General features: G+C 35.5%; 5 protein-coding genes across 10 annotated transcripts in view; 3 read left to right on the plus strand and 2 right to left on the minus strand.

Annotated features, from left to right (window-relative positions):
- LOC104729925 overlaps positions 1 to 1,970 on the minus strand; it is a gene marked incomplete in the record, with an annotated part of 3,931 nt that extends 1,961 nt beyond the window's left edge. Inside the window, 4 exon segments of the mRNA XM_019234138.1 lie at positions 297 to 353; positions 1,120 to 1,258; positions 1,358 to 1,446; positions 1,561 to 1,970. Coding sequence (XP_019089683.1) covers positions 297 to 353; positions 1,120 to 1,258; positions 1,358 to 1,446; positions 1,561 to 1,735 — 460 coding nt within the window.
- Positions 2,093 to 4,400, plus strand: LOC104729924 (putative dihydroflavonol 4-reductase). 4 transcript variants are annotated; one of them, XM_019234137.1, is made up of 6 exons: positions 2,093 to 2,394; positions 2,481 to 2,609; positions 2,704 to 2,868; positions 2,956 to 3,261; positions 3,362 to 3,525; positions 4,311 to 4,400. In XM_019234137.1, exons 1-5 carry the CDS (start codon positions 2,137 to 2,139, stop codon positions 3,500 to 3,502), a joined length of 999 nt encoding a protein of 332 aa, XP_019089682.1. In that variant the 5' UTR covers positions 2,093 to 2,136; the 3' UTR covers positions 3,503 to 3,525; positions 4,311 to 4,400. The 4 variants fall into 4 exon arrangements, with proteins under 4 accessions (XP_019089682.1, XP_010447250.1, XP_010447251.1 ...); XM_010448948.2 differs by having other exon boundaries at positions 4,218 to 4,392; XM_010448949.2 differs by lacking the exon at positions 4,311 to 4,400 and having other exon boundaries at positions 3,345 to 3,746.
- LOC104729922 (non-specific lipid-transfer protein 11) lies at positions 3,861 to 4,705 on the minus strand. The gene is made up of 2 exons (XM_010448946.2): positions 4,160 to 4,705; positions 3,861 to 4,060 (listed from the first exon to the last, which is right to left on the minus strand). Exons 1-2 carry the CDS (start codon positions 4,507 to 4,509, stop codon positions 4,051 to 4,053), a joined length of 360 nt encoding a protein of 119 aa, XP_010447248.1. The 5' UTR covers positions 4,510 to 4,705; the 3' UTR covers positions 3,861 to 4,050.
- Positions 6,334 to 8,770, plus strand: LOC104729926 (protein TIC 22, chloroplastic). Of its 2 annotated transcripts, none has more exons than XM_010448952.2 (8): positions 6,334 to 6,752; positions 6,850 to 6,912; positions 7,373 to 7,447; positions 7,548 to 7,598; positions 7,710 to 7,769; positions 7,894 to 7,956; positions 8,337 to 8,372; positions 8,470 to 8,770. In XM_010448952.2, exons 1-8 carry the CDS (start codon positions 6,399 to 6,401, stop codon positions 8,560 to 8,562), a joined length of 795 nt encoding a protein of 264 aa, XP_010447254.1. In that variant the 5' UTR covers positions 6,334 to 6,398; the 3' UTR covers positions 8,563 to 8,770. The 2 variants fall into 2 exon arrangements, with proteins under 2 accessions (XP_010447254.1, XP_010447255.1); XM_010448953.2 differs by having other exon boundaries at positions 8,473 to 8,770.
- The window catches only part of LOC104729927 (UDP-glucuronate:xylan alpha-glucuronosyltransferase 2), a 10,924-nt gene continuing 9,721 nt past the window's right edge, over positions 12,422 to 13,624 (plus strand). The window contains exons 1-2 of one of the 2 annotated variants that reach the window (XM_010448954.2): positions 12,422 to 12,851; positions 12,946 to 13,600. In XM_010448954.2, coding sequence (XP_010447256.1) covers positions 12,633 to 12,851; positions 12,946 to 13,600 — 874 coding nt within the window. In that variant the 5' untranslated portion in view covers positions 12,422 to 12,632. Of the gene's footprint in view, positions 12,857 to 12,945; positions 13,601 to 13,624 lie in introns of both variants that reach the window. The other variant, XM_010448955.2, reaches the window with a different exon arrangement.

The following is a 13,624-nucleotide window of genomic DNA, read 5'->3' on the forward strand; positions in this document are numbered from 1 at the left end:
CAGGCTCTTCCTCTCCTTCAGGTTTATCATCGTGTTCTTCATTTATAACCTCAGCAGGTAACCAGAAACCGATCTCTTCAGACAGCACATCCCACTCCATCTCCAAAGCTCTTACAAGCATCCCTAGATATTTACAGAACAAAAGAATTTTCCCTCTAATTATACAAAACAATGATAGATTATCCGGAGGATCTCATAAAATGAATCTTGGCTCTCAAGTTGAGAAACTCAGTAATCTCTCTAAAGAAAAATACCTGCTTCCTCTAATATGAGGGTGGATTTTACCCCATTTTGTCCTTGAATCAGCTCTTTAACTTCCTTCAACTTCTCACTGCGCCACATTTCTACAGTTTCTGTTCGCCAAATGAAGATAAGAAGGTATTAAGGTTCAATACAGGGATGACATGAATGTGCCAAAAGATAACTATGGTAATGAGATAACAGGAACAAGTCAACATGCATTACTAACACCACAAGAGAAAACAGAGCTTTTTATAACTCAAGTTGAAGCATCAAAAAGCAATCCAGTGTCTCAAAGTCTAGTTTTCTAGGAGTTAGGACTTTGTCACCTCTCTAACAAAACAAATTAACCCAATCCTACCTTCCACCTTATTCCTATTACTCTTGTAAATAACTATGAATAAAACACATATGGCTCATTAGCCTTGTCAGTACATCAATAAATTTTAAGAGTTATTCAAGTAAAGTGAATATAATGACAAATATAACTCTTCACAAGTTGGATATCATGACAGTATGAAATTCTTGAGCATATTTTTCTGACGAAATAGAAAGGAATTAGAGAGGCGTGTTAAGACATATAAAACTGTTAAGTAAGCTAAATCTAAAGAACATAGAAAGATTGAGCTATATTCCACTTCCACATAAATGCTTTACTAAACTGAGTTCTTGATCTTTCACAGGTAATAAGACAAATTACAATCAAATTTAGGAAGATGACAGATCCTTAGCAGATAATTGATCAGCAAAAGTCATAAATTGTAAGTTTTGTGGCAGTTTGAAAATAAATGACTTTTATATTTGACACTGATTCTGAAAGTATAGTAGCAAAAACAGAGAGATCCCTTTGTTCTTATGTAGGGAGGATTAGCACAAAACCTCTGAGCTGGGTAACATTCGACTGCTCCTCTAAGCTTTTCAAACGCTGCAGGATCTCATCAACTAGTTTGTGTTTAACATTAGGAGACAGTTCAGTATTTGATTGTGCAACGGCGACCTCATGTTTCAGCTTCTTCACCTATAATGGTAACATATTGAGAAATCAATCAAATTCATCTATCTGAGGAAACAGAAACTTTTCAAATTCCACAACAAAAGGCAGTAGTAGAGACCATACCAATTGAACAAGCTCGGTAGGTTCTTTTGATCTTCGAATCCGAATAGATTCCTCCATTTTCCTAATCTCATCTGCTGTGTACTTAACAACTAGATAAAAAGAACAAACCACAAGAGCTCTGCATCAGATACTACGACTAAAATCTATCATGATAACGAATCAATCGGAGGAAGAACATCAGGAAAAATAAAAGAAGGACGCACCATAATCGTTATTGGAATAGATGTGGAGAGAAGAAGAATAGAGAAAGCGAAGAACAAAGAGAGCGATGAGAATGTTGAAAAAGCAAACGAGTAGAGTGATTCTTTTGAAAGAGAGAACTCCAGCTCCTCCTCCTCCTCCTCCGGTGGTGATCCATTCTCCTCCTCCCCTCGCCATCTCCACTCCGCCGTCATCCCACCATTCTCAAGATCTCAGCTTCAAATTACTCACTACTACTACTACTACTAACAACACTCTCTCTCCTCTGCTTCAAATCGGACACACACACACTTATAAAGAAGAAGATTCGATTTCGATTTCGATTTCTTCCGCCGGAAAAAGCAAATCGGGGAAGATAAAAGATAGATAGAGAGAGAGACAGAGCTTTATTTAATTTCTTATTTTTTTATTTTTATTTTTTATTTTTATGTGCTCATTTAATTATACAACCAAAACCTCCCTTTTTGACATTTTACTATTTTTACTCAATACGTGTGGTGTTGGGTATAAAAGCGTCTTATACTACTAGATTTTAGTATTATGTAAAATAAAAGTTGAGTTTTCCAAAAAGATAAAAAATGAAAATACTGGTCACCGGCTCTACTGGTTACTTAGGCGCACGACTCTGCCACGCTCTCCACCGTCGCGGCCACTCTATACGCGCCTTAGTCCGTCGCACCAGCGACCTCTCCGATCTACCTCCAGAAGTAGAGCTCGCTTACGGAGACGTTACGGACTACCGTTCACTAGCAGATGCTTGCTCCGGTTGCGATATTGTTTTCCACGCTGCGGCTTTAGTTGAGCCTTGGCTTCCTGATCCATCTCGATTCGTCTCAGTAAGCTTTCTTTTGTTCCACGTTTTTAAAGTCTATTGCGAGTGAGAATTGGAGAGATCATGAGTTCTGGTGATTTTGAAGCTTAGGTCAACGTTGGTGGACTGAAGAACGTCTTGGAAGCAGTTAAGAAGACGAAGACCGTGCAGAAGGTTATCTACACTTCTTCCTTCTTCGCTCTTGGTTCTACTGATGGATCTGTTGCTGATGAGACTCAAGTATGTTAACTCTAATTTCAAGATTTTGTTCCTTCTGTGTTTTAGTTTGATTTGATTTGATTCGATTATAATTTGCTTCTGGTCTTGTGATAAGGTTCATAGTGAGAAATTTTTCTGCACGGAGTATGAGAGATCCAAGGCTACTGCTGATAAGATTGCTTTGAATGCTGCTTCTGAAGGTCTTCCCATAATTTTGCTTTATCCTGGTGTTATCTATGGTCCTGGCAAGCTCACTACAGGCAATATGGTTGCTAGATTGGTATAATTCTCTCTACGTTTCTTCAATCTCTTCCTTTTTGCTGATTAGAGTTGCATTGGTTAGACTAACCTAGTGTTGTTCTTCTAGTTAATCGAACGCTTTAACGGGAGATTACCTGGATATATTGGCCCTGGGAATGATAGATACTCCTTCAGCCATGTTGATGATGTTGTGGAGGGTCAGATTGCTGCAATGGAAAAAGGTAGGCTTGCTGAGAGATACTTACTCACTGGGGAAAATGCTTCTTTCAAGCTTGTCTTTGATATGGCTGCACTGATTACTGGAACCAAGAAGCCAAACTTTAGCATTCCATTATGGGCAATCAACGCATACGGATGGGTATCTGTTTTAATCTCTCGGGTTACAGGAAAGCTTCCACTTATCAGTCCTCCGGTGAGTTTTCAATTGCATTCATTAGTTGCCAACATATATTATAGGTTATCTTATTTGGTATAATTATAATCTTTAAGTCGTAGTAATTTGTAATGAACAGACTGTGACAGTGCTGAGACATCAGTGGGCATACTCTTGTGACAAGGCTAAGAGAGATCTTGGTTATAACCCTCGAAGCCTTAAGGAAGGATTGGAGGAGATGCTCCCTTGGTTGAAGAGTTTGGGCGTCATTCAATACTGAACTTAAAATTTCCCATCTTTCAGGTATTTCCAAGAATAATAATTCCCCTTGGATTCAATGTTTGTTCAATATGATGACTACAGTTTTACTTTCACGTTTACACTTTTAACACAATCGATTAGTTTCTTACTAGAAAACTGCTTTGGTTCAATCGTGTATGTCAAACAAATGTAAAACGCTTTGTATGCAAAGGCGGATGATCATATCTTAAGAACTCAAATTTCACAACTGCTATTGTTATATCTATTCCTTAAGTTCAAAAATCATTTATCTTGGATCTATTGCGTATCTTTGCACGGATTTTATAGTACGGTAAAATTCAGAAGCTTGTGGGAGCTGCATTTTAAGAGGCTGTGAGTGTAAAGAGGAAAATGTATATGTGGGAATATCACATGTTATTTGCCAAGAACTATATATATGATTTACATCTAGAAAATATATGGTCAGAAGATAAATATACTGAGTATCCGTTTAATCTGTTCATGATGCTTTTGTTCTTTTAGTATAATCCACTTTATTGTAGCTGCATGGCCGTTGGTAGTCACACTTCAGTTTATGCTGTTCACAGAACAAATCAAAGAGAGGATTATTTAGTTAGAAGCTCTCACAATTATACATTGTCTCTGCAATAGATAAATAGAAACTGGCAATGTCTACCTGTTACAGTCCACAGTCTTAGAGAAAGGGACCCCCAAATTAACACCACATTTAGCAGGTAGTTGTTTGGCATAATCATCATTAATACCAGGGATTGTATTAGCTACACTCTTCAAGCAATTGCAAGCTACTTGTCTATCGGCTTTGGCAGGAGCAGCAGCTTTTAGACTATTAAGTCCGTTGCAGCACATTGGCGAAGGAGTTCCTCCAGCTTTTAGATAAGGCAAACATTGTGCTAAGTACATATTTACCTGCGGACATGCTATGGCTTCTCCATGATACGCAATCGCCATTATAATTGTAATGACAAGCAGTAACACTGTTCGGGTTGCAGTAGTAATGTTCCCCATTTTTTTTTTACTTGTTGAGTTTTAACAATAATGTTTTGATTTGTTTTCTCAATGAATTGTTTTCTTGATCTGGTTTATTTTATAAGGAGGGAGAAATGATATGTCATATAACATGTATTTGAAGTGACAACGCTTTTTGTAAGTCATGTAATTAGAGTGGGTTGTGGAAGTTGAAAAGAGAAAATAGCTTTATGTGAGAGAATTGGCCTTTTTCGTCTATAGTTCTGTCATTTATGAAAATCCAAAACGATGGAAGACTTTGGGGGTCTCATATGTTAATAACTTAAATATAATAGGGAAAACGTCCTATTTCCCCCTCGGAACTATCATATCGTATTAAATCCACACCGAACTTTGACCTTGTTCTATAGCTCCTTCGAGCTTAAGTCGTCCACCTATTTCTACCCGAATTCGTAATTCTATTGCTATTTCTCCAATTTTTTTGGTTTAAACGGTTTACTAACAAACCGACACAAATCTGGTATGTAACCAATTTTTCAAACCAGACAACATTAAAAATTTGACCCGACCCGTAAACAATATGTCTAACATATTTTTCTTCACCCGGTTTTTGAAACTAAAAAAAAATTACTATTTTGTGAATTTTGATTTCAAAATTACAAAAGTACATTGGAAAATCATTGCAATTAACCAAAAATCATTTCAATTGAGATTTGATAATCTGTCGATAAGGATGAACCAATCTAGTGTCGTCGATGTTACCCACGTCTTTCGTTTTCAGATTTTTTTTTTCTGGGCAAATTTTAAGATTTTTGTTCATCGGTCAATTTTCATAGCAATTTGAATCATCTCTTTGATTCCTTGATTCCATTCTACGCCGTGAATCACTTCCATGACCATTCCTTATCCATCCATTACACACCTAAAGAAATCAAGACTCATGATTTTGACCTAATTCCATAAAACAATCGAAACTACATTAAAAAAAAACCCAGACCTGGTCATCATTATTATCATCGTCATTGTCGTGAAGACAAGAAGAGTGAAGACCACACAAAGACTCTTTGATCTTCTCCGCTTCACCACCACTAGAAGACGACAGAGGAGATTAAGCCACATCGATATCATCATCTCCTCTCACCACAGACGAGCCACAACATGATTTGCTCCGCCCAGATCCCATCTTCTTCTCAAAACAGCAAACTTTATGCTAAAATCACATCATTGCCAATTTGCCACAAGACCCAAAAGTTTTTCCCCAGTCTTCTTCTATCTAATAACCCACATAATCGAAATCCTCAATTCAAAATCCAAAGGATTAGTCTACCTTGGCTGACGAGAGATTAATGAGTTTTATGCAAAGGTTTCTCAATTGTTTTTAAGCTTTATTTTTTTGTGGTTAAATTTTCAGCTTTCTTCATCCGGTTTGATGGGTTTAATTTTAAAATCGGGTTGAAATAAGATTTAATCCGGTTAATAGGATTTATTAGTTAGTTAAGCAAATATTAAACCAATTATAAACCGTATAAACCAAATTTATGGAGAATTAGATGAGAAGTTTTAATCCGAAGAGAAAATAGCAATAGAACTATGGATTCGGGTAGAAATAGGTGGACGACTTAAGTTCGAAGGAGCTATAGAACGAGGTCAAAGTTCGGTGTGGATCTAATACGATATGATAGTTCCGAGGGAGAAATAGGACGTTTTCCCCAATATAATAATAAGGCCACTAATTTTCATTCATTAAGGTTTTGTTACTTTTAACCTTAAAATAATGTCGAAAGGCCGAATAAAAAGCCCAAATAAAACCCAGAAGGTGACTCTGAGCCCGTTCTTCACTCTCTCTTCTTCCTAAGTAAAGTGTTACTTCTTCAGCAGAGTTTTTTTTTTTATTATTTTTCTTCAATTTTGTTTCTGCGAATCCGAAAATGGAGTCATCAGTAAAACCCAATCCGTTCCTCTCCTTCTCCTCTTTCCTACACCACCACTGTACACGACTCAGCTCCGACCTCTCCGCCCGAATCGAAGACACCAAACGATTCGCCGAAACCCTAGCTTCTCGACGTTTCTCTCCGCCACCGTTCGCCTCCGTCTCGCAATCCAAGTCTGGAACCCCGACGACGTTGAATCCATCTCTCGTTGCTAAAGCTCTCGCTGGCACGTCGGTGTTCACTGTCAGTAACACCAACAACGAATTCGTTCTTATCTCGGATCCTACCGGCGACAAGTCTATTGGTTTGCTCTGTTTTAGACAAGAGGATGCTGAAGCTTTTCTTGCTCAGGTTCTCTCCCTCTTTTCTTGCTTTTGTTCCTTCCACAAAAGAATCGGAAAGTATCTGAGCTCTTAATTCTCTTATAAACCCTGATTTATATATATAGGCGCGACTTCGGAGAAGAGAATTGAAAACCAATGCGAAGGTTGTTCCCATTACTCTTGACCAGGTAGTTCCTTTTTCCCTGTGATCATTCATTTGCATTAGAACAATGTGGAACCCATTCATTGATTCAACTAGTTAGGGACATTGGAACATATGAAACAAACGATATTTCTTGGGACTATTTCTCTATTACTTAGATTATGTGATCTGTGAGGTTCAATCTAAGTTAACTTGTTTATGTATAGCCTCGTTTTAGTGGTTTATAATATGGTAATACTGTAGTAAGTAAATACTCAGAAGGGGCCTCGTTTGGAATCATGAATTCGAGATTGTGTTCTTAAAAGTTATCTCTCTCAAGAGATAGAGCATGAAAGGATGCAAAGAGTGGTTTGCATGATTATTATCGGTTTAATATTTGGCTTGGAACTTAAACCTACATTAGGGTAAATTTGTATGTTATAGAATGATCCTTGTACCTACATTCATATCACTGAAGTTTAAAAGAGAATGGTTTTGATTGACAGGTGTACTTGTTAAAAGTTGAAGGAATTTCATTTCGTTTCTTGCCAGATCCAATCCAAATAAAGAATGCATTGGAGGTTGGCTCATGCTAAAAAGCTTTTCAATCGTACAGTTCTCAATCACCTCTTTTTTTCATTTCAATCTTATTCTAAAGCTATATTTTTTCTTGCGTCCCAGCTCAAATCCTCAGGTAATAAGAATGGGTTTGATGGAGTTCCTGTTTTCCAGGTATGTAAATTGCTCTACATGTTTTCTGTGTTTCTCTATACTTTACCAATACAGATTCCTTATGTTTTGGTCTTTTTGTTTTGTTTTCTCTTGTAATTTCCTTCTCTGCAGTCTGAGCTTCTTGTTGTGAGGAAAAAGAATAGACGTTACTTCCCTGTATATTTCAGTAAGGTTGGTTAGTTTCTTCTTGCACATCAGAGAATACTTATACTAGATCTCTCAAAAGCCAAAACAGAGGAAGGTAGTTATTGCTTTACTTTTGCTGAGAATCAAGTTCTGCCGTGACCACTTTCAGGAAGATATAGAGAGGGAACTTTCCAAATATACGAGAGCATCAAGAGGAGATCAACAAATTATGGTAATGATTCCTACTTACATTGTATTTTAGATAGGCCACTTAAGATAGAAACACCTTGATATAAAAACATGTGGTTTACTAGATACTAAAAAGTGGGAGTAGCAAGTAGTTGCATTGGCATCTTATGTAATTTCTATCATTTATGTTGCTTCCTTGTTTTGCAATCCTATGCTTTCACTTCATATAACACCATGTTATCAGATGAACAACGAGGGAAAAGGTAAAGTATTAGAAAACTGTAGAAAGAGGGGAATTCAGATTGTACACACCCCTTGATAAACCTATAAGTTAAAATGAATTCCAAGCTTTTATCATTATCAAAGTTGCATATTAGCTAACTTCGCTTACCTTCAACATGGAACTAATCTTGTCTTTTGCAGGTTGGGAGCCTGGAAGATGTATTGAGGAAAATGGAGGTACTTACTCTTCTTCATTGTTTAAAGAATCCTAAAAGTATGAATGGGAAAAAAAAACCAGTAGTCTAATAAGAATTTGAAATGAATAATTGTATAGAGGAGCGAGAAGAATTCAGGTTGGGAAGATGTAATATTCATTCCGCCGGGAAGAAGTTATGCACAACACATGCAGGAGGTGATCAAGGAGTAGTAATATGATGAGAGACGACACAGTGTGTATTTTTTTTTACTTGATAAGAACAGCTTCTTTTGAGTTTTTGCAATATTATCATTTACCCAAAGAGCTCCCTCCACACAGTTCAAATAACTTGGTTTTTCTTTAACCACTTAGCACATATAAACGTGTATATTCATGGATCTTTCATACCAAACCGTATAAAAAATCAAGGTGTAATCTATCTTTCATAAGATTAAAACAGCCTACATAATTTTAATCAAAAGAGGTTGAGGCACCTAAATGGGGTATGTTGGTTTAGGTTAATGATTCATTAAATTTGGTTGACATACGATGATTATAATTTATAAAACTATGATGTCTGACCATTCCTTATTTTCATTTTCCTTCTTTCTTTCTTTCTCATCATAATCCCTGTGACATCTCAGCTTAATAATCTATGATAGTCTGATTGAGACGAAAAAAAAATTGAAGTAAGAATAAGAAAAGGAGATGAGAGGTTGTTTGAAAAGCATTGATCCTTTCTGTAAGCGTAAGTAAGCGATGTTGACATGAGAACTAAACATGTTGCTTGCTTGACTTCCTCCGTCGCATTTTTCATTCTGACGATTTTGCCTCTCTCTCTTGTATCAACTAATATACCAACTAATAAATTGTATTACGAATTTGCCCAAAAAAAAAAAAAAAAAATTGTATTACGAGTAACGAGTTTTTTCAATTCAAAATTTAGGCCCATAGCAAAGTGGATTCTGGATGTTCACGTAGTATATTTTTGAATATCTCATATTACGAAAGCTGAAGTCCAATCAGTTATACATACTTATGATCAAGACAACAAGAATATTAAGAGCAAAATCACAAAAATTAGAGCCAAGTATCATCCTAGATTACGATCTAAACTTACTGATTGATTCAAAATTAAGACACGGGACGAAAGAGTGTAATAATATTAAGCAAAGCCAGAGAAAAGCTTACTCAATAGAAGCGGGATACATATCCAAATCGCCCTCAAGACACTCTTTAGAGAAGCACACTTTGCCGTCAACTATCACCAAACAAGGTTGGACAGGTTTTGAGAAAACGGCCTATTCCCCCATAAACTATGTTACTTTATCGTATTCATACACAAGACTTTCATCTGTGCCCATTCCTCCATGAACTACAACAAAATTTGAATATCCTACACGAACTATATAAATCCGGTTAAAACCCACAAATCGTATAACGGTGTTACTATGCCGTTAACTAGACGATGATTAGGATGCCACGTGGAGCTACAAAACGACGTCGTTTTGTATATTTTAGGACAAAACACATTTTTTGAAAAAAATAGCAAAACCGTGGATTGAACCACTCACCTCTGATTCCATGAGATAGACTTATACCAGTTAAGCTACTGAAATATTTGTTGTATTTGCAAACGGATATATATTTATATAAACTTGTTGTCGGCTCTTGCTGCTTCGTTGTCGGCTCTACTTGCTGCTTTGTGTGGCTTGGCTTCTCCTCCAAATTTTCGTTTGGATCTATCGGTTTCGTTGTCTTAATTTCAAGATTGTTTCTTGATGTCTATGTTTTGGTTTTAAGCTCCTTTCATGTGCACCTTTCCATTCCCTTTGTTGCTTTTGGATATTTTCAGCCAGTCGACTAGATGAGTAAGGGGGGATTCTCAAATCCAACCCTAATTGCAGTTAATTTCAAATCAGAGAGTCATGAACTGAGATATATATCACCCAATTCAATTTTAATCTCAATTTTTATTTTTGTTTCCCTTTAACAAAAATCAAGTTGAGCTATTAAAGATCGGATAAGAGATATTAATTCGATCTAATCTACCAAAGAAATCCCAGTTTTTGAAATCCATGAAAAATGATGAAGAAGCCATGGACCACAGTTTATCGGAAAAGAGAAGGTAAAAATGGCGAAAAGGAATCTTTTTGATTCTTGCGTCGTCCAATATATATATATATATATATATATATATTTATACTGCTGAGTTAACAACAAATGTTAAGTGTGGATCAGTTGGTTTTCTGTTAGCTAGTGGTGCATTGGAGGTCATGGCTTCAAATTTTAACTTTGTTATGTTTAATCTTATATTTTTGATTTTTTTATCAGGAAAACAAAACGATGTCGTTTTGTAACTCCACGTGGCATCCTAATCATCATCTAGTTAACGGCACAGTAACACCGTCATACGATTTGTGGATTTTAACCGGATTTATATAGTTTGTGTAGGATATTCAAATTTTGTTGTAGTTCATGGAGGAATAGGTACAGATGAAAGTCTTGTGTATGAATGCGATAAAGTAATATAGTTTATGGGGGAATAGGCCGTTTTTCTGACAGGTTTTGGACACTTCACAAATCATAAAGATTTGAAAAAAATATATATTTTAAAAGCAAAATAAAAGGAGTAGAAGTTTATTTGACGTTTTCCCCCAATAAGCATGTTCCATTTACCCCATAAAAGTTCTTAGAAGCATCATTATTATCTTTTGTACCAAATTTTCAAAAGTTGCAGTTGGTAAAGGTTTTGTGAATAAACTAGATATTCACCCTGGGGGCTATATTTTTGTTTAGAAAAGCAATATTGAATTTATTTATTATATTAACTATATATGTAAATACTATCTTTTGTATTTTTCAAATTTACTATAGTTTTACATCAATCTATTATGTAGTGTACAACTTTCATTATCAACATTTAGTGGTGTATTATATAGTTAAGATATCCTTATTATTCATAAAATTTAATTTAGTCAACAAATATACTTTTGTGATTTTTCTTTTTCATTTACAATGTAAAGATAATAGTATTACATGATATATTCTAGGGTTTTATAAGTATCTGAGTATACTATAATTTGATTTTTTAATTTTTGTTGTTTTATCTCTATATCATTTAACACTTTTATATTTATAGTTGTGCAAGTCGATTAAAATGGTAGAGTGTTTTTTTGTAAATTTTTATTAAATCAAGAAGTTTAATCGGAAATCTAGGCTGTTATTATTGTCTACGGTTAATCAATTGTGTTAATATTTAGTACAGTTTTTTAGTAAATGGATTAATTAAATAGAAAATATTTAATGCTAATGGGTGTTGGTCCAGTATTTTCGAAAATTTGAATAGGAGAAAATCTTCTTCAATTTGATTCTGAATTTGATATTATTTAAAGTAAAAAATAATTGTAAACTTTAATACCAATGACATAATTGTAAATAGGTTTGACTTGATGATTTATTTCATAAATGTCTCCAAAAAATGTATATATAGATTTGTAACAACATTTATTTTTAATAATATATATATATATATATATATATATATATATATATTAAAAGATCACCAAATCGTGGAAAATATATATTATTATGTTCCTTCGATAATATTTCCTTTTATTCAATTGAGCTATGACTACCACTTAAATTTTATTTATGTTAAGTTGCTGTATTGTCTCTATCAGAGATCACATCTTCTCCAAATGTAACAGAGCGCATTCATGAGTTACCTCGTTAATTACCAAAATTGTGAATAGATCATAAGAATGGTAACAAAATGTCTATGTTCTGATAGTAGTAGTATCTCCAAATTAAATGATGGTAGAAAACTTTATGAAGCCCTTTTTGGTTGTGCATTGGATGAGGTAATGTGATATGTAGGTTAGGTAATTAGAAAATGCGGTGGTTTTTCTATTACTATAGTATCCTTTACATTGTAATTTTGGTCCCGCATTTTGAAGTTGAAGGTGAGAGAGCAAATACGTAACTTAAGGCATACGTATATGTCATTATGTGTATCCCATCCACCCAAAATCGTTGGCGACAAATCTTTGTTTTATTAATAATCCATCAGGCTTGTGTTTGAGTAAAGAAAATCTTTTGACACACGTCCAATGAAACTCTTCTAGACGTCTTACTCAAAAACTCAACCTCTACCCTGTTATACATAGTACTAATTACCATGTTTTTATTTTAGTTTTCTCTACCCTTCACGCGCTCCGTATATATATAAAGAATAATCCCTACACACAATTTCCCTTAAAACCTTTGAACATTTTGATTTAGGAGTATATATATAGAAGATGAAAGAGAAATGTTTGTCTTTGAGAAACGAGAGGACGATAATGAAGATGCTAATGAAGATGGCACCATCCAAATCCGTACTGATACGCTTCAATCTAGTCTTGTTGGCTTTCTCTTTTCTTCTCTATACTGCCATTTTTGTCCACCCTTCTTCATCAGTCTACTTCAGCAGCGCAGCTTCCTTTGTTGGATGCTCCTTTCGTGATTGCACTCCCAAGGTAAGGTGAGTTTACCTTTTGCTTTGATAGATATCGGGGTAAATGTTATGCTCAAAATCATACTAATTATATATTTATATTGCTATTTGATCAGGTGGAGAGAGGATTGAAGATGCAAGAACTCGTTGAAGAGAACCAAATAAACAGGAGAGATATACTAACCGCTAATAACCAAACCAAGCTGGAGGCACCAAGCTTCATGGAGGAGATATTATCAAGAGGGTTAGGGAAAACAAAGATAGGGATGGTGAACATGGATGAATATGATCTTACTAATTGGAAACATTATGGCGAAGCGGTTCACATATATTTTGAGCGTGTCTCTAAGCTGTTCAAATGGCAAGACTTATTCCCCGAGTGGATAGATGAAGAGGAAGAAACCGAGGTTCCCACATGTCCTGAGATACCAATGCCAGATTTCGAAAGCTTAGAGAAGTTGGATTTGATAGTAGTGAAGCTGCCTTGTAATTACCCTGAAGAAGGGTGGCGAAGAGAGCTTTTGAGATTGCAAGTGAACCTAGTAGCGGCTAACTTGGCAGCCAAGAAAGGGAAGACGGATTGGACATGGAAAAGCAAAGTCTTGTTTTGGAGCAAATGTCAACCGATGATTGAGATTTTCCGGTGTGATGATTTGGAGAAGAGGGAGACAGATTGGTGGTTGTATCGGCCTGAGGTGGTTAGGTTACAACAGAAGCTTAGTTTGCCAATCGGATCTTGCAATCTTGCTCTTCCTTTGTGGGCATCACAAGGTAATCTTTATAATTTTAGCAAAA

Source organism: Camelina sativa, chromosome 12, assembly GCF_000633955.1.
Source record: "Camelina sativa cultivar DH55 chromosome 12, Cs, whole genome shotgun sequence".
NCBI classification, from domain to species: Eukaryota; Viridiplantae; Streptophyta; class Magnoliopsida; order Brassicales; family Brassicaceae; genus Camelina; species Camelina sativa.

Bases quoted from the DNA above. Each gene is read 5' to 3' on its own strand.
- LOC104729924 (XM_019234137.1), top strand. From the start codon at position 2,137: ATGAAAATACTGGTCACCGGCTCTACTGGTTACTTAGGCGCACGACTC. The intron at 2,610-2,703 runs GTATGTTAACTC...TCTTGTGATAAG, and splicing joins CTGTTGCTGATGAGACTCAA to GTTCATAGTGAGAAATTTTT. The intron at 3,262-3,361 runs GTGAGTTTTCAA...TGTAATGAACAG, and splicing joins TTCCACTTATCAGTCCTCCG to ACTGTGACAGTGCTGAGACA.
- LOC104729922 (XM_010448946.2), bottom strand. From the start codon at position 4,509: ATGGGGAACATTACTACTGCAACCCGAACAGTGTTACTGCTTGTCATT.
- LOC104729926 (XM_010448952.2), top strand. From the start codon at position 6,399: ATGGAGTCATCAGTAAAACCCAATCCGTTCCTCTCCTTCTCCTCTTTC. The intron at 7,448-7,547 runs GTTGGCTCATGC...CTTGCGTCCCAG, and splicing joins AAATAAAGAATGCATTGGAG to CTCAAATCCTCAGGTAATAA. The intron at 7,770-7,893 runs GTTGGTTAGTTT...GACCACTTTCAG, and splicing joins TCCCTGTATATTTCAGTAAG to GAAGATATAGAGAGGGAACT.